Raw genomic sequence first — 26997 nt, forward strand, 5'->3', positions numbered from 1 at the left:
TAATCAACTCTTTGGCACTGAAGTCTCTCTGCTACACTAGTAATGACACCAGAGCACTGATTGCTGCATTCATAACATCACAGCATGCCCAACAAATCCATCAAACAGAAATTATAAAATATGAAGAGAAACATAACCTAGCACATGTTACATAAGTAAACCAATGACAACAAAACTGAAATCTTGTTTAGAGTTAACTAGATTCAATTCAGAACAACAAAATAATACCTTTACTCATTCATAATCAACACCAAGTGTACAGAAATCTTGAACAGAAAAATATTCATAAAGATCTCCCAAACTAAATCTTCAGAATTTCTGTCCTCTCTCATGGGAAGGATGCCGAACATCTGAAGCATTTGTGGCATACATAGGAGACTTCTAAATACTTGATAACAAGCTCTTTAAGTGAGAGAATTTAAAATGTGTAAGAGAAAGACAAATTCACCTTTGCTATGCATGGTGTTTCAGCGCAGTGGTCACAAACTTTCAGGAGAGGTAGGGTACACCGAGACAATGGAAAATCACGTAGAAGGGAATGGTCAGAAACATTTTCCTGGCGTGATACTGATGACAGAAAAAACAAGAAAGGAGGGACTGGAAGAGGGTGAGAAAACATGTTTATTATACTTGGTACAGCAGAAACTAGGAAATAAGAAAAAATTGAGAATGGTCATCAATAAAGAAGGTGTTCAAAATTATGATCCCAGCCAGTGATGCAAAACCTCATATTTCCAGTGTGTCTTCATTAGTTTCAAGAGGTTCGAGAAGTGTAAGATGTACTTATCTTCATTATCTCATTGTTGTTGTGTCTAGGGGTATATTCTTGTGTCTAAAATTATGATTTTGTAGGTTCTTGTTGAACTGAATAATTGATGAAATTCTTTCTGTTGCTATCAATATCTTTTTATTTTATCCCATTCTTCTACACCACACTGACTTCACAATCTCCAGTTTCATAAAACCATCAATTAAATTGTTGTAGAGAAAATGAAAAAACCTGTGCACTTCCACCGGAGGCATGCCCACTACTCCTACCCTCTGCAGTACTCATTATATTCCAAAGAGTTTACAAACTTTCTTGATAAAAGAAGAATTGTTACAAAGCTACATCATTATTTTAGAAATGAATACAGAAATAAATTTAATAATTAGTGTTAGATTGTGCAATTAATAATGTTGTTGTTGTTGTGGTCTTCAGTCCTGAGATTGGTTTGATGCAGCTCTCCATGCTACTCTATCCTGTGCAAGCTTCTTCATCTCCCAGTACCTACTGCAGCCTACATCCTTCTGAATATGCTTAGGGTATTCATCTCTTGGTCTCCATCTACAATTTTTACCCTCCACGCTGCCCTCCAGTACTAAATTGGTGATCCCTTGTTGCCTCAGAACATGTGCTACCAACCAATCCCTTCTTCTAGTCAAGCTGTGCCACAGACTTCTCTTCTCCCCAATTCTATTCAATACCTCCTCTTTAGTTATGCGACCTACCCATCTAATCTTTAGCACTCTTCTGTAGCACCACATTTCGAAAGCCTGTATTCTCTTCTTGTCTAAACTATTTATCGTCCATGTTTCACTTCCATACATGGCTACACTCCATACAAATAGTTTCAGAAACGACTTCCTGACACTTAAATCTATACTCAATGTTAACAAATTTCTCTTCTTCAGAAATGCTTTCCTTGGCATTGCCAGTCTACATTTTATATCATCTCTATTTTGACCATCATCAGTTATTTTGCTCCCCAAATAGCAAAACTCCTTTACTACTTTAAGTGTCTCATTTCCTAACCTTATTCCCTCAGCATCACCCGACTTAATTTGACTACATTCCATTATTCTCATTTTGCTTTTGTTGATGTTCATCTTGTATCCTCCTTTCTGCTGCCTTCCCTATTTCATTCCTCAAAGCTACCCATTCTTCTTCTACTGTATTTCTTTCCCCCATTCCTGTCAATTGTTCCCTTATGCTCTCCCTGAAACTCTGTACAACCTCTGGTTCTTTCAGTTTATCCAGGTCCCATCTCCTCAAATTCCCACCTTTTTGCAGTTTCTTCAGTTTTAATCTACAGTTCATAACCAATAGATTGTGGTCAGAGTCCACATCTGCCCCTCAAAATGTCTTACAATTTAAAACCTGGTTCCTAAATCTCTGTCTTACCATTACATAATCTGTCTGAAACCTGTCAGTATCTCCAGGCTTCTTCCATGTATACAACCTTCTTTTATGATTCTTGAACCAAGTGTTAGCTATGATTAAGTTATGCTCTGTGCAAAATTCTACCAGGCGGCTTCCTCTTTCATTTCTTTGCCCCAATCCATATTCACCTACTATGTTTCCTTCTCTTCCTTTTCCTACTGTTGAATCCCAGTCACCCATGACTATTAAATTTTCGTCTCCTTTCACTACCTGAATAATTTCTTTTATCTCATCATACATTTCATCAATTTCTTCATCATCTGCAGAGCTAGTTGGCATATAAACTTGTACTACTGTAGTAGGCGTGGGCTTTGTGTCTATCTTGGCCACAATAATGTGTTCACTATGCTGTTAGTAGCAGCTTACCCACACTCCTATTTTTTTATTCATTATTAAACCTACTCCTGCATTTACCCTATTTCATTTTGTATTTATAACCCTGTATTCACCTGACCAAAAGTCTTGTTCCTCCTGCCACCGACCTTCACTAATTCCCACTATATCTAACTTTAGCCTATCCATTGCCCTTTTTAAATTTTCTAACCTACCTGCCCGATTAACGGATCTGACATTCCAAGCTCCAATCCATAGAACACCGTTTTCTTTCTCATGATAACGATGTCCTCTTGAGTAGCCCCGCCTGGAGATCCGAATGGGGGACTATTTAATAATATGAATTTTAAATATGCCAGGTGTTTTCGCTATTTCAAATATTTTTAAAAGAAGAGTAATTTTAACTGTATTTACAGAGCACTAACAAATTAATTTCTTTTTATACATTTGTGTCTAAAATATAATACTTCATATACAAAATTAAATGAAATTCTTTCAGTGAAACAGCTGGGAATGTTCACCTGTACCAGATTTAGCATTAATCCCAGTACTGGCTACTTCTGTAAAAAAGAAGATTATGTTAGAAAATGGTGTCCCATTACAACTTCCAACAACATATCACTCCAGAATTGTGATGTGTATCCCTATGTATTTTTACTGATGAATGAAACTCATGAGAAAAAAATTTAAAAAAGATATGACATACGGGAGCAAAACCACTGTGCCAATTTATTGTAGTATTTGCATTGGAAAACCAGGCTTAGAGATGCATGTCTTCAAGACAGGACATCAACATCATGACAGAAAGTACCTGTACACACACACAAAATAATAGATCCTTGAATCGTTGGTCTACAGTGGAGAAACTTGTTGCCCCAGAAATTAATGTATAAAAGAGTGACAATGATATTCAAACAAATGAATTATGAACTGAACTGTCATTCTGAATTCTGAATCTATCATCCTTAGCTGAAGCATATTTTACTAATACACATTTGTGGACAGTATGTGGAGTACATATAGAAAAGTTGTTTAAGTATTGAAGAAAAGCAGAAGTAGTTATATGACATTTCATTCCAGCAAAAATTGGTCAGTCTAGAGAAGAGGTCTGGTATAACCACATCCAAGGAAAGTCAAACAATTAAGGTAAGAAGAAAATCAAACTAATATTAAATCTCCATTAAATCCTGTAAATAAAATTCAACAAGGGAACACTGAAAATCATATATTAACAAAAAATACAGGTTCACATTTAAAAAAATTATATGTAGTAGAAGTAAGACAAAATTCAAAGTGGGGACACATTAAATATACTGTTCCATATGGTGCCGTACTTGGCCCATTATTGTTGTTGACCTACACAACAGACTTTCCAGAGAAATGGAGAATTATTCCAAAACTGTGATGTTCCAACTAAGGAGATTGAATACATTCACACCATACAAAGACAGCAGATTAATTGAACAGCAAACAACCTGTTCATTTAACCCAAAAGAGATTCTTGATGTGCAAGTACAAGTAAATAAAAATGGCTTACAGATATTATAAATGGAGATCAGCTGGTGCTCATTGGGTGAGGCTCTATATGTTTAGATCGCTGATGGATAATAGATAATGGATAATAAACTGAGATAGGACCATCATATGGTACATATGGCACATGCTTGAGACGGACTGTCGTATGCTAAGTTAATAAAGAACTCAGTTCTGCTATGCTTCTGCACCTACAAAGCTGTCTCTCTGTGTTATCCTGCAGATGGCATTCCTAGTATAATGTAATACTTCAATTTATTTATTTATTTAATTAAATACTGTCTTAGGACACAATCTTTTTGGACAAAAGAGCTAATGTGAAAAAAGGTACTTATGCTACAGAAGCGTGCAGTAGGAATGCCATTTAGATTTTATTATTAAAAATCTCAAAGCTCTGTAGAATCTTTTCTTACATGCCAAAACAAGTACATCATAATGTTATATTCTGATGGAAATATCTTTAATAGGTTGCTGGGAGACATTGAGCAGAAAACTGGAAATCATGAGACATTAAAAAACAAAGTAAAAGCAAATGAGTGCCTCACTAGCCACTCCTTCTATGATGTCCTGGAATATTCTGAAGATGAGTAGTTTGTGAGGATGTCCAGTATTTTTATGTAATTTCTTTTCTCCCAGTATAAATATATACACATAAAATAATCTAGTAGACATTCCAGTCTGAGTATATTAATACTAGTGATAATTTGTTGTAAGTATATTTTACAAAAGTAGCCCACAGTTTCTGCTTCTACTTGCTTCATACCATATCCATGAAGGCTTTTTCATCCTGGGATTTATGGAAGATAATGTATTAGTTACTGAGTAATTGAGCTGTTAGTCTGAGCTATTTTTCCTTCGCATCTACTTTTCTTAAAAGACTTTAAACATTTTGTTTATGAAGATCTGCAGTTTTTTATGTGAGAGCTAGATATTTTCTAAGGCCCAGAGTGCAAAATTTTAGTAAAATTAAGATGCACCACTATGCTTGTTTTTGTATTGAACTTAATTGAAAAATCCTTTCAGCTGTTAAAACAACAATCACAATCAGAAATGAAACACTGATTGCTTCTTCAGTCAGATTAAGTATCAAGAATTTTACTGAGGCAGAGAAGAAGCCAAAACAGAATATAATTGCTGAAGCGAAGAAGAAAGTCTATGGTATTGTTGATGGTAAGTTTACTGACCCACGTTAGAGCTGCTATAACATTTATGAAAACACATTTCAAATAAAAATTTACAACTCAAAAATCCTGTCTCAATAAAGCATCTTAATTAATAATGTTCCATTTAAATGAAAACAGCCCAGATTACTGTTCAGAAAAAAATGAAAGATTGAATGTGAATTGTCTGCTTGTCTCATAGTGTTGTTGATACACTCCTAGACTTTACAGTTGCAATACCAGGAGTGACAGAAATTAATAAAACTTTACTCATTTTGTGCACATAGTATAGTAGGAAGACTGCAGCAATAGATTAGCAGATAGTTTTCTGTAAAAAAAAAAAAAAAAAAAAACAGGCCTGAGAGCAAGAGGGAGCTGTGCCTTTCCCTAGTTTCTTGTGAGTGGAAAAAATACAGCTTAGTCATGTTGTTTCCCATCAAGAAAATTATTTAAATGTTTGTATTATAAACTTTCAAATTACAATTCATCTTCCAATATATTAAAAATACTCCAAATTACAGGTCTAGCACTCCTGCCCGCCCTACCACCTTGCAAACACTAAAAACTACCTTATGGGTAATGGATCAAAAAGAAAAAGATTATGAAAATTTGACCAATAGATGGCACTGTAAGTGTCAGAATATGCTCACCAGCAGCAAATGGCTTTTTCTCAGTTAGTGTCTGAGATGGCCAACGTAACTCTCTCCAGGGAGGACTGTGTGCTGCTGGCAAAGTTCTTTTACAAGAATGGTGCTGTGCACCTGTAACCATGTGTAAGAAAAAGGGCATTCAACTGACGGATGCTATGGATCTGGAAAAATGATTATAAAGTTCAAAAAGACAGTTTCTTTTGAAGTGCAGTGTGGCAGAGGGAAGAAAGCAGTTTATCCAGCATCTGTTGAAATGGTAGATAGCATAATGAACATGTTTTGTGCCAGTCATGACAATTAGAAACTGATGTCATTTTGATTTTTAGTTGGTTTTGGCTTCAGGACAACTAAAAAACCAATATCATTTTGCTTTTAATGTGACTTTTGGCCTCAGGACAGTTAAAAACCATTTTTTTTCCATCTGCAGTATGACCCTGCCATGGCGGATGAGCTTACCTCACTAACAGTGCCACAACTGTTGACGGCCAAACTTGTGCAGTCATGAGTATTGAACAGTTTGGATGATGTAATGCGCACTTCAAACCATAGCTGTCATATACAATTCGTCTATCATCTGTAGCTGACTTCATTGTTAAGATGCTTACAGCAGCATCTATTGGTAAAATTACTGCTAAATTTGTTTTTGTTCCATAATGTTTGTTGCTGTATTACTGCATCTGTATATATTATTCTGACAGTATTAGGGCCTTAAGGCCTTCTCTCACATCTGACCAGGAACGAAACATACAAAAGATATCACAAAATATTCACAATTATAATTGTGATAATAACTGGCATTTATAATAATAATGTAATTATTGTCAAGGGCAATAAGAGTGGTATATATTAATGTAACATATTTGAAGCCATCTATAGTATTAGAAGCAGAACAGATAAAGAAAAAGGAGAAGATTGGTATGACAGTGACAGTATTTGTTAGGACGAAAAAAAGAAAAGAAAAAAAAATTAAACAGAGAACTCTACTGACACGTGAAGCTGTGGGAAATGACAAGTGTGAGTGGTAAATGGTAGACTTGTATATGGGAGAGATGGCTGTTATGATAAAAGGAAGACTATAAGCTGTCTTTTGAAGTTTGAAAGGATTTTAATTTCTCTGATATTTTGAGGAAGAACACACCAAACTTGAGACCTGATACAGAAAATGATTTAGAGAAGGTGACAGCATTATGTTATGGTACAGAGGGTTTTACTTTGTTGTGAATGAGCATTTCTGCTGTGTTGTTCAGATAGCAATGTAAGAGTTGAAAATATGTACCACAAGAGAGACTGTAATGATTGAGAAGACAATAGAGGAAACACATAATATGGTAGTCTTTATGCTTATTGGCACATAGCCATAATAACTGTATGTTGGCAGGAGTGACATGGTCAAAATAGTGTAAATCACAAATTTATCACACATAAAGATTGATCACTGTTTCTAGCTGCCATTAAGATTTGTACAAAAGTCACCATCCAAAGAAATTCTGGTCATATGTAAAGACTGTTAGTGGCAACAATGTTAGTGTCCAGTCCCTAGTGAATGAAACAGGAACTGAAATTGAGGGTAGCAAAGCAAAAGCTGAAATGCTCAACTCCATTTTCTAATGTTCCTTTACACAGGAAAACCCAGGAGAATTGCCTCAGTTTAATCTGAAGTTGAGAAACAGCTGAAGTCATTAAAATTGAACAAAGCACTATCGCTCGATGGAATCCCTGTCAGATTCTATACTGAATTTGTGCTGAGTTAGTCCCCATTTTAACTATAATGTATCATAGATCCATTGAACAATAAACCATGCTCAGTTCTTGGTAAAAAGCACAGATCATACCCATCTACAATATCTTTGATGCTGATTTGTTGTAGAGTCTTAGAATGTATTCTGAGACCAAAAATAATGAGGTATCTTGAACAGAATGACCTCCTCAATGCTAACCAACATGGATTAAGGAAACATCAGTTATGTGAAACCCAACTTGCGCTTTTCTCACATGACATACTGAAAGCTTTGGAATGAGGCAATCAGGTTGATGCAGTATTTCTTGATTTCTGAAAAGAATTTGACTCAGTATCACACCTATGCTTATTGTCAAAAGTACTATCATATGGGATATCAAGTGAAATTTGTGACTGGATAGAAGATTTTTTGGTAGGGAGGACACAGCATGTTATCTCAGATGGAGAGTCATTGTCAGATGTAGAAATAACAGTAACTTTGGGTGTGCCCCAGGGAAATCTGTTGGGAGCCTTGCTGTTCAGGTAGTATGTTAATGACTTTGCAGTCAATATAAATAGTAAAATCAGGCTTTTTGCGGATGATGCAGTTATCTGTTATGAAGTATTATCTGAAAGAATCTGCATAAACTGTCAAATCATGATATGATTTCAAAGTGGTGCAAAGACTGGCAAGTTGCACTCAATGTTCAGAAATGTAAAATTTTTCACTTAACAAAACAAAACAAAAAAAAAAAAAAACATAGATCAAACATGGATGGAATGTAACAGTATTATGAGAAAGAAAGTTGCTACTCACCATGTAGTGGAGGTACTGAGTCACAGATAGGCACAACAAAAAGTCTTTCACGCTTAAAGATTTCGGCAAATGGACTTCATCAACAATAGACACATACTTAACACATACAAACACTCGTGCAAATGCAAGTCAAACACACAACTGTAGTCTCAGGCAACTGAAACCACACTGTGAGCAGCAGCATCAGTGCATGAAAGGGAGTGGTGACTGGGTGGGGGTAAGGAGGAGGCTAGGGCAGGGTGAGGGAGGGAGAGTATGGTGGGGATGGCGGGCAGTGAAGTGCTGCAGGCTAGGCACAGGGCGGCAGAGTGGTGAGGAGGGAGGGGAGGGGGGAAGTAGCAAAAAAGGAGAGAAATAAATTAAAAAAATAGTAAATAAATAATAACTAAAAATAAAAAGACTGGGTGTGATAATGGAAAGACGGCTGTGTAGTGATGGAATGGAAGCAGGGAAGGGGCTGGATGGGTGAGGACAGTGACTAGCCTAGGTTGAGGCCAGGAGGATTATGGGAACATAGGATGTATTGCAGGGAAAGTTCCCACCTGCACAATTCAGAAAAGCTGGTGTTGGTGGGAAGCATCCATATGGCACAGGCGGTGAAGGAGTCATTGAAATGTAGGACATCATGTCAGCATGTTCAGCACAGAATGCTCCACTTGTTTCTTGGCCACAGTTTGCCAGTGCCCATTCATGTGGACAGACAGCTTGTTGGTTGTGAGGCCCACATAGAATGCAGCACAGCGGAGGCATAGACCACATGACTGGTTTCACAGGTAGCCCTGCCATTGATGTGATAGGTGATGTTAGTGACCGGACTGGAGTGGGATGATGTTGGGACAGGTCTTGTATCTAGGTCTATTACAGGGGTATGAGCCATGAGGTAAGGGGGTGGGAGCAGGGGTTGTGTAAGGATGGATGAGTATAATGTGTAAGCTCGGTGGACAGTGGAATACCACTGTGGGAGGGATGGGAAGGATAGTGGGCAGGACATTTCTCATTTCAGGGCACGGCAAGAGGTAATTGAAACCCTGGTAGAGAATTTAATTAAGTTGCTACAGTCCTGGGTGGTACTGAGTTACGAGGGAATGCCCCTCAATGGCCGGATCGTGGGACTTTGGGAGGTGGTGGGAGACTTGAAAGATAAGGCAGGGGAGATTTGTTTTTGAACCAGGTTTGGAGGCTAATTATGGTCAGTGAAGTCTACAGTGAGACCCTCAGTATACTTTGAGAGGGTCTGCTCATCACTGCAGATGTGATGAACATAGGTGGTTAGGCTGTATGGAAGGGACTTCTTGGTATGGAACAGGTGGCAGCTGTCGAAGTGGAGGTATTGGTGGTGGTTAGTAGGTTTGAAATTGATGGAGGTACTGATGTAGCCATCTTAGAGGTAGAGGTCAACATCTAGGAAGGTGGTCTGTTGGGTTGAGTAGGACCAGGGGAAGCAAATGGGGGAGAAGTTGTTGAAATTCTGGAGGAATGTGGATAGGGTGTCCTCACCTTTGATCCAGATAGCAAAGATGTCTTCCATGAATCTGAACTGGGTGAGTGGTTTAGGATTCTGGGTTTTTAGGAAGGATTTCTCAAGATGGCCCATGAAGAGGTTGGCATAGGATGGTGCCATGCAGGTGCCCATAGCCGTCATACCCCTGATTTGTTTGTAGGTAATGCCTTGAAAGGAGAAGTAATTGTGGGTGAGGGTATAGTTGGTCATGGTGACTAGGAAGGAGGTTATAGGACAAGGAATTCCACCTTATGCAAGACACCTTTTTTTCTGTTCTGTTTCACACACACATGTTTCAGCACTTCTTGTGCTATCTTCAGTGGGTTTTCTTTTATGTTCTAATTGTAAAATTGTTGTTACATATTGACATTTAGCGAAACTTTTGGTACATAATATTTGCAATTGTGTGAATAACTTTTGCAATATAAGATACATCATTTGTTCATAGTTCACAGTTGAGATATGTATTAATGACCTGATGCACTGTATGTTGTTTATAACATTATGTCAAGGTCCTATTTATAACTTAATTCACAAAAAGCATTAGTTTACATAGCTTACATGATGCCATTGGACATTTATTTTGGTAGCTACTCTGCTACACAGTCTACAACTTCTCATCTGCAAACAGCAAAATGTAATTTTTATTTTTGTGTTTGTTATGCATTTACAAATGTAAATTAATATATATCACATTTTTGTGTGTAACTTATTGTCGTGCTTTCTCATATGTTGTTGGCAAAGTGAATAGGCTGATTTCATGGCCTATGGTTGCTTGACACTGCACATTCTATGATTTTTCAAAACATAGCTGAGTTTTTGCCGCCATTACATGTTGTTGTGACTATGTAGTATTCATTTGTTTCATAGCATGTTTGGCTGGTTGGGGCGCACGAGTCTGAAGTGTATTTGGCATCTGTGGCGTTTGGTTTGTGTGTGTGTGTGTGTGTGTGTGTGTGTGTGTGTGTGTGTGTGTGTGTGGGTGGGTGGGTGGGTGGGTGGGTGTGTTTTCAGGACTGGGGCAGAGAGTGCGAGAGAGAGAGAGAGAGAGAGAGAGAGACAGAGAGAGAGAGAGAGAGAGAGAGAGAAGAGGAAAGATTTTTTTTTTTCTATGAGTGGTTTTGGTGTGGATGTTATTTGTATAGTTGTTCTGTTGTGGCAAAGAGGGTTTTATTGCACAGTGATGTGTATTCATTGAGTACTTTGTTTCCTTGAGCTATTGATTTTTGGATGTGATAGTTTTCTTCTATAGTTAATTTTTGGTATAAGCTGCTACTAGTTTTAAGGATGCATTTTGTGGGCTATGGTTGCTTGACACTGCACATTCTCTGATTTTTCAAAACATAGCTGGAGTCAGTTTCAATGTTTGTTGGGTGGTGAATGTGTACTATCAGGTGGTCTGCAAATGTTGAGTGTGAGCTATTGTTTTACAGTGCTCTGAGGTGTTCTGTATACCTGGTTCTGAAATTCCTGCATGTTTGGTCTATGTATACAGATTGACAACAGTTACAAATAAGTTGGTATATACTGGACTGATGGTATTTGTCAGTGTTGGTGGTATTTCTTGTTGGTTCTGTATGCTATGTTGAGTCCTTGTTTCTTTAGCATATTTCCCACCCTGCATGTGACTTCGTTGTTGTAAGTCATTATGTTCCATTTGTTGCTTACTGTCTGCTGGTTTTTTGTGTTGTGTTTGTCTGTGTGTGTGTTTCATGGTTATGTGTTGTTTGTTTTTGTATTTTGTGGTTTATTTTATCGACTGTCTTTGTGTCATATCCATTCTCCTGTGCAATTTGTTTTGTTGTGTTCAGTTCTTGTGTGTAATCATGTTTGTTCATGGGTATTTTGTTCAGTCTGTGTAGTAAATATCTGAAGATGGTTTCTTTTTTGAGTTATGGGCTGACTGGACTGGTTATGAATTATCATTCTGGTGATTGTGGGTTTTATGTAGATTGTGAATTCATGTTTGTTGTTTCTCTTGTGTATGGTGAGATGTAAGAAACTAAGTTTTTCATCTGTTTGTGTTTGCATGGTGAACTGTATTTGTGGGTGGATGGTGTTTAAGTTGTCATGTTAATACTGAACAGGATATAAAATGTGTTAAATCTGAACTCAAGAGGGTAATCAATAAGCCAATGATGATTATTTTAGGACACTCCTCAGAGATACTCACTGGAGTGATGCTTACAGTGCTACTAGTATGAATGAAAAATATAATACTTTTGCCATAAAGTGCTTACGTTATTTGAACACTGTTTTCCCCCAAAACTAACCAAAGTTAGAGCAAAGTCTACAAAGGAGCCATCGATTACTCAAGGAATAGTGGTAACTTATAAAACAAAGAGAAAACTATACCTGTCAATCCGAAACAGTTCTGATGTTGATGCTCTAGCACATTACAAGAAATACTGCAAAATATTAAAGACTGTAATACAGACATCAAAGCAAATATATTAAAAGGAAGAGATAGTCATATCAGATAACAAAATAAAGACAACATGGGATATAGTGAAGGAGGAGACCAGTTGAACCAGACATGAAGAGGGGCTTATAGCATTAAGAGTAAATGGTACATTGGTGTCAGATGTGTATATTGTTACAGAACTTTTTAACAAACATTTTATAGCTGTTACTGAAAAGATGGGATTGTCAGGTTCTGTAAATTCTGCCATGGGATACCTCAGACCACACATTTCAAGTAAATTCCATAATATGAATTTGACCATCACTACCCCAGCAGAAGTAATGTCCATTATAAAATCTTTAAAATCAAAAACATCTAGTGGATATGATGAAATATCAACAATGTAAATAAAAGAAAGTGATTGTGAGTTAAGTAACATATTAAGCTATATGTGTAACCAGGTGTTTATCAGTGGAATATTTCCTGAATGGTTGAAATATGCTGAATTTAAGCCACTGTTTAAGAAGGGAGATAAAGAAATTACATCAAATTTCCATCCAATTTCACTTTTGCCAGCATTCCCAAAAATTTTAGAAAATATAATGTACACTTGTCTTTATAAGCATCTTATCACAAATAACATACTGTCAAAGTCACAGTTCATATTTCTAAAAGGTTCTGATAATGGGAAGGCTGGCTACACTTACAGTGAAAATGTACTGAATTCATTAGACAAAAAATTGCAGGCAGCTGGTATATTTTGTGATCTGTCGAAGGTGTTTGACTGTGTAAATCACAATATCCTTTTAAGTAAATTAGAATATTATGGTGTAAAAAGAAATGCTGAAAAATGGGTATCAAATCTTATGCCTCTGGTAGGAAACAAAGGGTGTTATTAGGAAAGAGAAATGTATTAAGCTATCAGGTATCATCCAACTGGAAACTAATTACATGTGGGATCCCAGAAGTCTCCATCTTAGGGCCCTTACTTTTTCCTGTGTATATCAAAGACCTTTCATCAGTAACAATACCAGATGCCAAGTTTGTTTTGTTTGTCGATGATACAAACATTGCAATAAATAGCAAATCAAGTGTAGTATTAGAAAGATTGGCTAATAAAATATTTGTGGATATTAATCACTGGTTCCTAGCCAATTCATTGTCACTAAACTTTGAAGAAGCTCACTACATGCAGTTCAGAACTTGCAAGGGATATCCCACAAGTATATGCCTAACATGCGATGACAAGCAGATAGAAAAAGTGGATAGTGTTAAATTCTTGGGATTACAGCTTGATAATAAATTCAACTGGGAGGAGCACACCACAGAACTGCTGAAGCATCTAAACAAATCTCTATTTGCAATGCGTATTCTGTCAGACATAGGGGATATAAAAATGAAAAAGTTGGCATACTATGCTTTCTTTCACTCCATACTGTCAAATTGAATTATTTTTTGGGGTAATTCATCAAGCCAAGCTAAAGTTAACCAGGCACAAAAATGTGCAATAAGAATTATATCTGGTGTGAACTCAAGAACATCCTGCAGAGGCCTGTTTAGGGAACTAGGGATACTAACTACTGCTTCCCAATATACTTATTCCTTAATGAAATTTGTCATTAAAAATATATCACTTTTCCAAACCAACAGCTCAGTTCATGGAATCAGTTCTAGAAATAAGAATAATTTTCACAAGGATTTAAAGTCACTTATTTTTGTACAGAGAGGTGTGCATTATTCAGGAACACACATTTTCAATAACTTGCAAGCAGCGATAAAAAGCTTAACAACCAATGAAATTCAGTTTAAGAAAAGTCTAAAAGAATTATTGGTGGCCAACTCCTTCTACTCCATTGATGAATTTCTTTATTCTTTATTTGTCCGTGGATCATTTCTTATGATGATGTTGGACACTTTCATTTTTACATAAATCTTGCATAGACATAGCTAGTTACAAAAAGGTAGTACATAGACATATATTTTATAGAGTATTCACAGAAATGTCATTAAAGTACATTATAGAAAGTGTATATATACACACTATTTAATTTTTTATTTCAAGATATTCTTTAACACTGTAAGGGCAAATATTGATTAGATGTCTTTTTAATTTTCTTTTAAAAAGAGACATACCTTCTATCATCTTTATACATTGTGGTACTCTGTTGTACAGTATGCACCCAACTTTTACAGGCTCTTTGTCTGTTAGTTTTAGCCTGCTTCCTTCTATATGATAGTCATTTTTTATTCTTGTATTATGTTCGTGATATTCTCCGTTTAGCAATGCAGTGCAGTTTTTAAGTATTTTTAGCTCCCTGAATTTATTTCTGCAGGGTTCTCTAGGTGATACTTTTGCAATGCATTGTACGGCTTACTTTTGTAATCTTGATACCATTTTTGGTTGCATATTTGCAGCATTTCCCTATGGCAGGATGCCATAGGAGAGGTGTGAATGGACTATTCCATAGTACATTGTTTGTAGATTGCGTCTGTTTACTAACTTTGACATTTTTCTCATCAGAAATATGCTTGAACCTATTTGCTGCACATGTTATTTATGTGATTCTCCCATGTCATATCCATATCCACTGTTACACCTAGAAATTTATAGATGTCTGTCTCCTTTAGTTCTAGGTCTCCAAGCCTGACTGTGATGTTGTCCAAAGCATGTTGTTTATTTGCATGTATCTGTATATATGTTGTTTTGGTTCCATTTATAAAGAGATTGTTTTCTCTGAAATAATTGTTTCCACTTTTCATATTTAGCGAAGCCTTCTCTTGCAGGTCATCTGTTGTAGAACTGGTAACAACAAATGAAGTGTCATCTGCATACATGACTACACTATCAGATACTGATTTGGTCATATCATTGACATACAAAATTAAAAGTAGTGAACCAAGGATGGAGCCTTGGGGAACTCCATATTTAACAATTTCATAATTTGAAAAGACACTTGTAATATTATTTCTCATTTTTAGCTTTATTTCTATACAATGTTTTCTATTTTCCAAAAACAATTTAATGATTTCTGCTGCTTTCTCCTTTACACCATAAAGATGACGTTTTTCTGATAGGGTGTCATCACAATCAAATGCTTTAGATAGGTCCAGGAACATACCACAAACTTTCTTCTGTTCATGAAGTTCTATAGTTACCAGTGTTACAAATTCAGCTATTGCTGTTTTGGTAGATTCGCCCTTCCTGCATCTATGGTGTTCATCGTTCATAATAGTGCATGTATGTATAAAATTTAATATTCTGTCTTTCATTATGGTTTCTATTATTTTAGAGAGTACAGATGTAATATAGGTCTGTAGTTTCCTGTTTTTTTTTGCAGCCTCCCTTATGTATGGGGATTCCTTTACTCTTTTTCAGGAACATTGGAAATATTCTTTTTTCTATAGATAAGTTTATCAGACAGGCTATTGGCTTTACTACCCATTGTAAATGGCATTTAATTGGTTTAGTGGATATACCATCAAGTCCCTCAGTCTTTTTTGTTTTTAGACTATGTATTATTTTTACAATTTCTGATTTATTAATTGGGGTCAGGAATAAGCATTTTGTCTCAATGGAATTTTTATTGTGGTTATTTTGGAAATATTATTTTGAGTTATTTATTTGTCCACAACTTTAATATAGTGTTTGTTAAAATATTGCTGACATTTTGTGCATCCCTCAATTCCCTCCCATTTACCTCAGGTGTTATGTTATCAGTGTTTTCCACACCTACACCTTTCCTCTTTGCATTTATGAGAGACTGTATGGTCTTAGCAGTCTTCTCCAGGTGGGACAGTCTTGGGCAGTTCTCTTCCAGCTGTTACCAGCGATCTTCTTGATGTCTTTGTCCCATCTGTCTGGCACCGGAGGCCTAGAGGAAGACCACCAGACAGATGGGACAAAGACATCAAGAAGATCACTGGTAACACCTGGCAGAGACCTGCCCAAGACCGTCCCACTTGGAGAAGACTGCGGAAAGCCTACCTGAATCCACGACTCGAAGAGGCCACATCATTTAATGATTGAATTGGCTGATGATGATGATTATGATGATATGGTCTTAGTGATATTTGTTGAGGTTTCTATCTTGTTTTCATAATATGTCGATTTAGTCTCTTTTATCAGTTTGGTGTGTTACCTTCTTTTCCCTATATGAATCCCTGTTTTCTTGGGTTGGCCTTAACTGACATTTTTCCTACATGCTTTTCACCTCTTCCCTCTCCCTTTTTACCTCTCTACTGTGACCCAATTTTTATTCTTCTTCTTATTTATTTCTCTATGTACTAATGGACATGCAACATCTATGTAGTGCTTTTGAATACATTGTGGGCACAACAGTGATCAATGTCTTATAAATAATTACTATTAAAAACAGTCTTGATCACAATTTATTTAACAAGGTGACCGGTTTCAACCACTACTGTGGTCATCTTCAGACCATTGAGTAGGAACCTCTTTCCTTGAAGAATCACTTCAAGGAAAGAGGTTCCTACTCAATGGTCTGAAGATGACCACAGTAGTGGTTGAAACCGGTCACCTTGTTAAATAAATTGTGATCAAGACTGTTTTTAATAGTAATTATCTATGTAGTGGCCTAATGTTTTGCAGAATGATTCCAATCCTTTATCCAGGTTTTCTGTTAAGTATACTTCACTGAAGTCTTTGCTTTCCAATAGCCTTTGTAGCCTATCTATGTTTGTTTGCTTTGTTTGTCTAAACTCTTTAAATATTTTTTCTGGCTTTCCCATGTTGCCTGCTAATTCCACCACTACCCCATAGTGGTCTACAATGGTCTTGTTTATGACCTGTACTGCCTGCCTGCTCTGTTGTACATTAGTGATCAAGTGATCTATTAATGTTTCTGTATTTCTATAGTATCTCATGGGACTATCTACTGCTAAATAAAGTCCATAAGTTTTAATCAGATCTTGAAAACTCCTTGTATAGCAGTTGTCTTTTAGTGTGTTAATATTTAGGTCACCAGCTACAATTAAATAGGAGAATTCCCTTCTAGTCTTATCCAACAGTACTTCTAACTCTTTTACAAATCCATTTATCTGACTGTTTGGTGATCTGTAGGTACCTATTACCACATATTTCTCCACATAATATGTTGTCTGTATTGTTGCAGCTTCAGACAGCATTTCTGTACAGTTGTCTACTAACCATGGAACGGTACCCTCTATTTTACTGTGTACATAGACTGTCACCCCTTCGCCCTTATGTGCAGATCTGCAGAAATTTGCAACTCTTTTATATTCCTGTGTGCTGTAAACGTTAATTTCATTTCCTTTCAGCCCATGTTCTGACATAATAAATATATGTGGTAATTCTGCTGCAAGATTCTTATATTATTAATATTAGTGTTGATGTTTTGATTTTCTGTGGCACCTTTCTCTTTACCTGCTGGTACAAAAAATCCTGTTCCTTGAGATGCTTTTGCTTCTTTGTTCTCTCTCCTCTGCCATATCTCACCTGCGGCACCTCTATTACAGCTTCTTCTTCTGCAGGTGACAACACAGCTTCTTCTGCTGGTGATGACACTACTCCTTCTGCTGGTGATGACACTGCTTCTTTATCTGCTGGTGATGACACTGCTTTTCCCTGCTTTTCAGGGCAGAGTGTAGTTTCCCCTTCTGTTCTTTCATCTTGTGGTTGTTTTGAGTCTGATACTGGATACAGTATTGTATCTTCTATTTCTTCACTCACTGACAGTGGTATAGGTCTATGTACCTGTTCTTGTGTCCTGCTAATTTTTTATAATATTTCTTTGCACAGAATTTGTTTACTGTAGTTGTTTCCGTGCAGGCCATGCTTTGTGAACTGCCCTCTCACTGAGCTTGTTGCTTCAATAAATGTAACATAAGAGAAATAGCTACATATATTCCTGAATTTTTTGTTTGTGTTGACGATTTTTTGTTTCCACATGAAACTTCTATCAGATCATGCCTGTGTGGAGTGCTTAGGACGTATACATCAGAATGTATAAGTTTTCCTAATGATTCTCTTAGAGCCCTGGTTGCATTTACACTTTCGTTCTTATATACATCCTTTCCTCCCACAATAGTAACACATTTGGAACCGTATGTCACTGTTATTCCACAGTCTTAAAGAACTTTATTTAGAGGTGTGCCCAGATGGGTAAAACCAGTTACTTTTAGTTTAGTTTGCATAGTGGCCATAATACCTGCTAAGCCTTTTCCGTGGCTAGTTGGAAATACATAAACATCACCTTTCTTATTTTTCTCACTTGGCGCAAGATTTCACGAATGTTTAGTATTTTCTCACTTCTTCCAGGTACTTCTTGGAGATGTGAAATCATTTCTCTTATTTCCCTAGTTGACTGTATCTTCATTTTTATCTAGTGGATCATGTTTGTTCATTGTTTTCAGTTCGAAATGTTTTTCGTTTCGTTTCACACACCAGCTTTTTTTAGGCCTAAAAATGGTTCATTTTCCACTTTTTGTTCTTGTTTGAGTTCATTTATAACTGTTTCCAGATTATTTATATATTGTTTTGCATACAATAAGTACTTTTCTAATGGAGAACGTTTCCTTCATATACACTACCATGTTTTTGTAAATACTCCATTTGCGAACAACAGTTAATTACACCACAGGCACATTTTGTGTTTTCTTCATCGAAACGTGAGATACACATTGAATGAATCCATTTTTGGCACACTGAACATGGGCTAATACCATTTAAAAGTCTTGCACTACATACAATGCACTTTATATTCACGATATAGGCATTTTTCATGGAACCACTTCCTAAAACTTCTGTATGAGCCGCCATATTGTCTCAGTAGAACCAACTGATTTTTTCTGTGTGTGTGTGTGTGTGTGTGTGTGTGTGTGTGTGTGTGTGTGTGTGTGTGTGTGTGTGTAATCTAACTTACACACCATTTCAGTGACTTCCACAACATTTCAGTGCAGTAATGTGTTCATTGTAAATAAGTATCATAGCAGTTCTAGTATATGTTTACAACACAAGAGAAGGAAAGTTGCTACTCACCATATAGCTGAGCTGTGATAGGCACAATAAAAAGATGCACACAATCATAGCTTTCAGCCATTAAGGCCTTTGTCAACAGTAGACACACATGGTCCGCAGCTCGTGGTCGTGCGGTAGCGTTCTCGCTTCCCACGCCCGGGTTCCCGGGTTCGATTCCCGGTGGGGTTAGAGATTTTCTCTACCTCGTGATGACTGGGTGTTGTGTGCTGTCCTTAGGTTAGTTAGGTTTAAGTAGTTCTAAGTTCTAGGGGACTGATGACCATAGATGTTAAGTCCCATAGTGCTCAGAGCCATTTGAACCATTTAGACACACATACACACATGCACAAACACACACTCACGCAAGCGCAACTTGCACACACATCTGCAGTCACAGAGAGCTGAAACTACCACCTATCATGGCTCAGCATCTCCGCTATATGGTGAGTAGCAAATTTCCTTCTCTCATATTGTTACATTCCATCCTGGATTTTCCATTGTTTGACTAGTATATGTTTATTACCTTATAAATAAAAAACATTTTTTTAATTTTAATTTCAGTGCATAAATGTGATCTTAGTTAATGAGTGTTGTAAAATGATCTTTTCGTATGGTGTTCATTAAAAAAAGACAGTCATTCTACTTGGGATCATTGGAAGGTACAATAGCTTATTTGTTTTTGTTGTAAATATTTGTCATGTTCTACATCGTTAAGTGCCGGCCTGAGTGGCCGTGTGGTTCTGGGCGCTACAGTCTGGAGCCAAGCGACCCCTCCGGTCGCAGGTTCGAATCCTGCCTCGGGCATGGATGTGTGTGATGTCCTTAGGTTAGTTAGGTTTAATTAGTTCTAAGTTCTAGGCGACTGATGACCTCAGAAGTTAAGTCGCATAGTGCTCAGAGCCATTTGAACCATCGTTAAGGACCTCCTCACTACAGATCAATTGGAATTATAATAAATCTAATCTAATCTAACTTAATCTATGTGAGGCTGTGGTTCATCTACTAAGCAAATAATGTCATCGACATATCTGTACCAATATATTATTTTGTAGTGTTTTGGTATTGCTACTTTGTCAAAGATTAGTTTTCCTACCTGGTTGAGGACAATGTCAGCTAGGAGGCCACTTATTGGGGATCTCATGGGCAGTCCATCTTGTTGTCTGCATTTGAATGGTGAACTGTATTTGAGGGTGGATGGAGTTTATGTTGTCATGAAGTTCTTTTATGCAATGCTGTGGTTCATCTATTAAGCAAATTATGTCATCTACATATCTATACCAATATATTATTTTGTACTGTTTTGGTGTTACTATTTTGTCTAAGCTTTGTTTTCTATCTGATTGAGGAAAATGTCAGCTAGGAGGCCAATGATTGGGGGTCCCATAGGCAGTCCATCTTGTTGAGAGTAAAATCTGTTATTGAATGTGAAATAGTTTTGCGCTGTGGTGAACCTGAGTATGGCTGATATTTCTTGTATGTTTGTTATGGGTATTTTTCCTTGTAGTTGGAGGTTTCTTTTTTAATGTTGATGGTTTCTTCTGTTGTGATGATGGCATTTTCTTGTGTTAATTTGTTCTGTAGTTTTCTGCAGGTTTTTTCTTCAGCAGTCCTTGTGTTTTCTTTTATTTTATTGTAAAAATTTGAACCAAATGTTTCGCTAAATGTTAATATGTAACAACAATTTTACAGTTAGAAAATAAAAAATAACCCACTGAAGATAGCACAAAAAGTGCTGAAACATGTCTGGGTGAAACAGAACAGAAAAAAGGTGTTCTGCATAAGACAGAATTCCTTGTCCTATTTTCGTAGCAAGCATGGACATAACAAGAAGAACTGCTGCACCATAAGATGATTAATTCTGCGCCAAGTGAGGTATTTCCTTTGCAGCTCTTCAACAAATTCCAGAATACAACTATCAAACTTCAAAAAACCATACTCAACATAAAATTCAACAAACTGTGTTTGGTTTATAAAATAGTACCTACCTGTGTAACCATAACTGCAAATAACATGTCATCAGCAGCACAGCAGACAAAACATGAGGCTGAAATCATGTGGGTAAAGCAAGGAACCGGTCTTTGTATTCCAAAAAAAAGGCTTGGAATATTGAACTATGCAGATTGCATGTAGAAGTAACAAATCATATAAAGTATCCAGCATTTTTTGATGAATTGATGTACAGGGTTAGATCACACACAGATACCATAATAGGCAGACAACAGACACCCCAACAAAAGAAACTCACCAAAATGATAAATCACACAGTCACCTACTAATCCCACCACCAAACAACAAACAAACCTTTCACAAAAGAATGCTTAATCTAACATATATAAAATTATCTGAACAAGAAAGCAGCCTATTAGAAAAAGGTTCCCAACATAACATAAACACAATGGTGTCACACAGGACAGGACAGAAACTGAACACATCATAAAGCAACAAGAAAAACTAAATACACCTGAATTTAATGCAAATCTAACAAGAGAACTAATTGCTGAGGAAATAAGAAACATGATCAAAGAGAACAAAACCACCATAAAAGAAAACACAAGGACTGCTGAACAAGAAACCTACAGAACAAATTAACACAAGGAAATGCCATCATCACAAAATACAACAAGGGTTATTCAATAGTAGTCATAAACAGACAGGAATACATTGACAAAACATTAGAATTAATCCAAAGTAACATCACAGAATTAAGAAGTGATCAAACAAACTGATACCAAAGTAAGTTAAAGAAAACCCCGAAAAACATAGAACCAATTTTAACAGGAACACAGATTAAAAGAATTACACAGAAAAATCCCAAGGTCCCCACCCTAGAATCATTGCCTTAAGTTCACAAACACAGAATACCTATACTTCCATTGAAAAACTTTACCAAAGCACCAACATACTACTTAGCCAAACACACACACACTCTGCTACTGACAATATACAAATACACTGAAATTGGAAGTCTAAAGAAGTCAAGTCACTTAATAGAAAAAATAAGAAATAAAAACATACCAAACACAGCAACATTGATCTCATTTGACATAATTTTGATGTAGACCCACATCCCAACTGAAGAAACCATCAACATTAAAAAAAGAAACCTCTAACTACAAGGAAACATACTCGTAACAAACGTACAAGAAATATCAACAATACTCAGGCTCATCACAGAGCAAAACTACTTCACATTCAATAACAGATTTTACTCTCAACAAGATGGACTGCCTATGGGACCCCCAATCATTGGCCTCCTAGCTGACATTTTCCTCAATCAGATAGAAAACAAAGCTTAGACAAAATAGTAATACCAAAACAGTACAAAATAATATATTGGTATAGATATGTAGATGACATAATTTGCTTAATAGATGAACCACAGCATTGCATAAAAGAACTTCTTGACAACATAAACTCCATCCACCCTCAAATACAGTTCACCATTCAAATGCAGACAGATGAAAAACTTAATTTCTTACATCTCACCATACACAAGAGAAACAACCAAAATGAATTCACAATCTAAAGAAAACCCCAATCACCAGAACCATAATTCATAACCAGTCCAATCACCCCAAACTCACAGAGAGAAAGCTTCAAATATTTACTACACAGACTGAACAAAATACTCATGAACAAACATGACTGTACACAAGAACTGAGCACAATAAAACAAATTGCACAGGAGAATGGATATGATGCAAAGACAGCAGACAAAATAAACCACAAAGTACAATTACAAACAGCACATAACCTTGATACAGACACAGAAACAAACACAACACAACACACAACAAATCAGCAGACAAAAGCAACAAATGGCACATAACGACTTACAACAACAAAATTGCTTGCAGGGTGGGTAATAAACTAAAAAAACAAGGACTCAACATAGCAGACAGACCCAACAACAAAATACAAAGCAGACGTGGAAGAAATACCGCCAACATTGACAAATACAGCCAGTCCAGTGTATACCAACTTACTTGCAACTGCTGTCAATCTGTATATGTGGACCAAACATGCAGGAATTTCAGAACCAGATATACAGAACACATCAGAGCACTGAAAAGCAATGGCTCACACTCAGGATTTGCAGACCACCTATTAGCACACATTTACCACCCAGCAAACATTGAAACTGACTTATACATCCTTAAAACTAGTAGCAGCTTATACCAAAAATTAACTATAGAAGGAAACTATCACATCCAAAAATCAATAGCTCAAGGGAAGAAAGTACTCAATGAATACACATCACTGTGCAATAAAACCCTCTTTAAACCAAACACCACAGACGCCAAATACACTTCAAACTCGTGCGCCTCACCCAGTAAAACATGCTATGAAACAAATGAATGCTACACAGCCACAAAAACATGCAATGACAGCGAAAACTCCAGCTATGTTTTGAAAAATTGGAGAAAGTGCATTGTCAAGTGACCATAGGCCATGAAATCAGCCTGTTCTCTTTGCCAACAACATATGGAAAAGCATCACAATATCAAAAGTGTAAGTTCCACACAAAAAATGTCATATATACTCAATTACGTTTGTAAATGCATAACAAACAAAAAATGGTTCAAATGGCTCTGAGCACTATGGGACTTAACATCTGAGGTTAATAGTCCCCTAGAACTTAGAACTACTTAAACCTAACTAACCTAAGGACATCACACACATCCATGCCCGAGGCAGAATTCAAACCTGCGACCGTAGCATTCGCGTAGTTACAGACTGAAGCACCTAGAACTGCTTGGCCACTGCAGCTGGACATAACAAACACAAAAATAAAAATTACATTTTGCTGCTTGCAGATGAGAAGTTGTAGACTGTGTAGCAGAATAGCTACCAAAATAAATGTCCAATGGCATCATGTAAGCTATGTAAACTAATGCTTTTTGCCAATTAAGATATAAATAGGACTTTGACATAATGTTATAAACAACATACAGTGCATCAGGTCATTAATACATATCTCAACTGTGAACTATGAACAAATGATGTATAATATTATACAATAGTTATTCATTCACAATTGCAAATATTATGTACCAAAAGTTTCACTAAATGTCAATATGTAACAACATTTTTACAGTTAGAAAATAAAAGCTAACCCACTGAAGATAGCACAAAAAGTACGAAACATGTCTGCGTGAAACAAAACAGAAAAAAAGGTGTCTTGCATAAGGTGGAATTCCTTGTCCTATAACCTCCTTCCAAGTCACCATGACCAACTATACCCTCACCCACAATTACTTCTCCTTTCAAGGCATAAGGCATTACCTACAAACAAATCTGGGGTACGGCTATGCCCCCCCCCCCTCCCCCCTCACCCGGTTCAGATTCGTGAAAGACGTCTTTGGTATCTGGATCAAAGGGAAGGACACACTATCCACATTCCTTCAGAATTTCAACAACTTCTCCCCCATTTGCTTCCCCTGGTCCTACTCAACCCAACAGACCACCTTCCTTGATGTTGACCTCTACCTCAAAGATGGCTACATCAGTACCTCCGTCCAAATCAAACCTACTAACTACCATAATACCTCCACTTTGACAGCTGCCACCTGTTCCATACCAAGAAGTCCCTTCCATACAGCCTAACCACCTGTGGTCATCACATCTGCAGTGATGAGCAGACCCTCTCAAAGTATACAGAGGGTCTCACTGTAGCCTTCACTGATCATAATTATCCTCCAAACCTGGTTCAAAAACAAATCTCCCCTGCCTTATGTTTCAAGTCTCCCATCATCTCCCAAAGTCCCATCATCTGGCCACAGAGGAGCATACCCCTCTCAACTAAGTACCACCCAGGACAGAGGCAACTGAATTACATTCTCCGCCAGGGTTTTGATTAATCCTTGTCATTCCCTGAAATGAGAAACATCTTGCTCACTATCCTTCCCACCTCTCCCACAGTGGTATTCTGCCGTCCACTGAACCTACACCACATACTCGTCCATTCTTACACAATCCCTGCTCCCAATCCCTTATCTCATGGCTCATACCCCTGTGATACAGTTAGATGCAAGACCTGTCCCATACAGCCTTCCACCACCACCTACTCCAGTCCTGTCACTAACATCAACTATCCCACCAAAGGGAGGGCTATGTGTGAAAGTAGTCATGTGATCTACAAGATAAGAAGGTGGGCATGACAATGAACAGGCTGCCTATCCACATGAATGGCTACTGACAAACTGTGGCCAAGAAACAAGTGTACCACTCTGTTGCTGAGAACGCTGCCAAACATGAAATTCTTCATTTCAATGACTGCTTCACAGCCTGCACCATATGGATGGTTCCCACCAACACCAGCTTTTCTGAATTGCGCAGGTGGTAATTTTCTCTGCAATATACCCTATGTTCCTGTAACCCTCCTGGCCTCAACCTTCGGTAGTCACTGTACTCTTCCATCCTACCCCTTCTATGCTCCCATTCCAGCACTACACAGCCCTCACTCCTCCATCTCACCCAGTCTTTTTACTTCTCTCCTTTTCCACTATCCCCCCTCCCCACTGCCCTCTGTCTAACTTTCCGACTGCACACAGCTGCCCTACTCTCTTTCCACCTCATCCCTGCATGCTCCCCAACAGCACATCACTGTCACCACCCATCCCCACTATCCCTCGCCCTTTCTGCCTCACCATCCTCCTTACCCCATCCAGTCGCCACTCCCATCAAGCACTGGTGCTGCTGCTCATAGTGTGGCCTCAGTTGCCTGAGACTGCAGTCATGTGTTTGTCAGTTGCATTTGCATGAGTGTGTATGTGTGTGTTTGTCATCTACTTTTGACGAAGTCCTTACTGGCCAAAAGCTTCATTTGTGCCTACCTGCAACTCAGCATCTCTGCTATATGATGAGTAGAAACTTTCATTTTCACAAGATTGTAGGTTTTCCTATATTGGTAGAATACTGGACAAATGAAATCAGTCTTCGAAGGAGATTGCTTACAAATCACTTCTACTACCCATTGCTCAAGTGTGGGGGATCTGTACCAGATAGGGCTAATAGGGGATACTAAATGTATATAGAGATGGGCAGTATGAATAGGCACAAGTTTGTTTAATCCATGAGAGAGACCGACAGAGATACTGAAGGAACTGAAGGGGCAGACACTTCTAGACAGACAGAAACTATCCCGAGAAAGTCTATTACCAAAGTTCTAGGAACTGGCTTTAAATGATTACTCTAGGAATATACCACAGTCCCCTATGTATTGTTCACATAGGGATCATAAGGATAACATTAGAACAATTACTGCAAACACAGAAGCATTCAAACTATCATTCTTCCCGCACTCCATTTGTGAATGGAATTGGAAGAAACTTAAATAACTGGTGCAATGGGACATATCGTCTGCACCTCGTAGTGGTTTGCAGAGTCTAGATGTAGATGTAGATATGGGAAATCATAGTGACTCTACAAGCTTCTTTTTAAGCTTGAAAGGAAAATCTTTTTTATATTCTTTACTGAATGAAGGGAACCAACACCTACAAATGACAGTTGTGTTCCTTCCAATTTAAGTGATGGTCCAGAATTATCCCTAAGTTCTTTGCTGAAAAATAAAATGTTATTTCTGTGATGTTTAGGAGTAAGTGTGAAAGAGATTCTCTGAACTGAAGGGTGGTAAATCATTTGTGAGCAACTAAGATTCCTTCCATTCTCGGTGGGTTAAG

The 26997-nt window shown here is 37.4% G+C and overlaps 1 protein-coding gene across 1 annotated transcript in view; it reads left to right on the top strand.

Annotated features, from left to right (window-relative positions):
- Window positions 1–516: 516 nt before the first annotated feature.
- Window positions 517–26997, top strand: part of LOC126252167 (uncharacterized) — a 148749-nt gene continuing 122268 nt past the window's right edge. The window contains exons 1-2 of the mRNA XM_049953036.1: window positions 517–607; window positions 5093–5239. Of these exons, the coding sequence (XP_049808993.1) occupies window positions 517–607; window positions 5093–5239 (238 nt within the window). The remainder of the gene's footprint in view (window positions 608–5092; window positions 5240–26997) is intronic.

This window comes from Schistocerca nitens, chromosome 4 (assembly GCF_023898315.1).
Source record: "Schistocerca nitens isolate TAMUIC-IGC-003100 chromosome 4, iqSchNite1.1, whole genome shotgun sequence".
In the NCBI taxonomy this organism is placed as follows: domain Eukaryota; kingdom Metazoa; phylum Arthropoda; class Insecta; order Orthoptera; family Acrididae; genus Schistocerca; species Schistocerca nitens.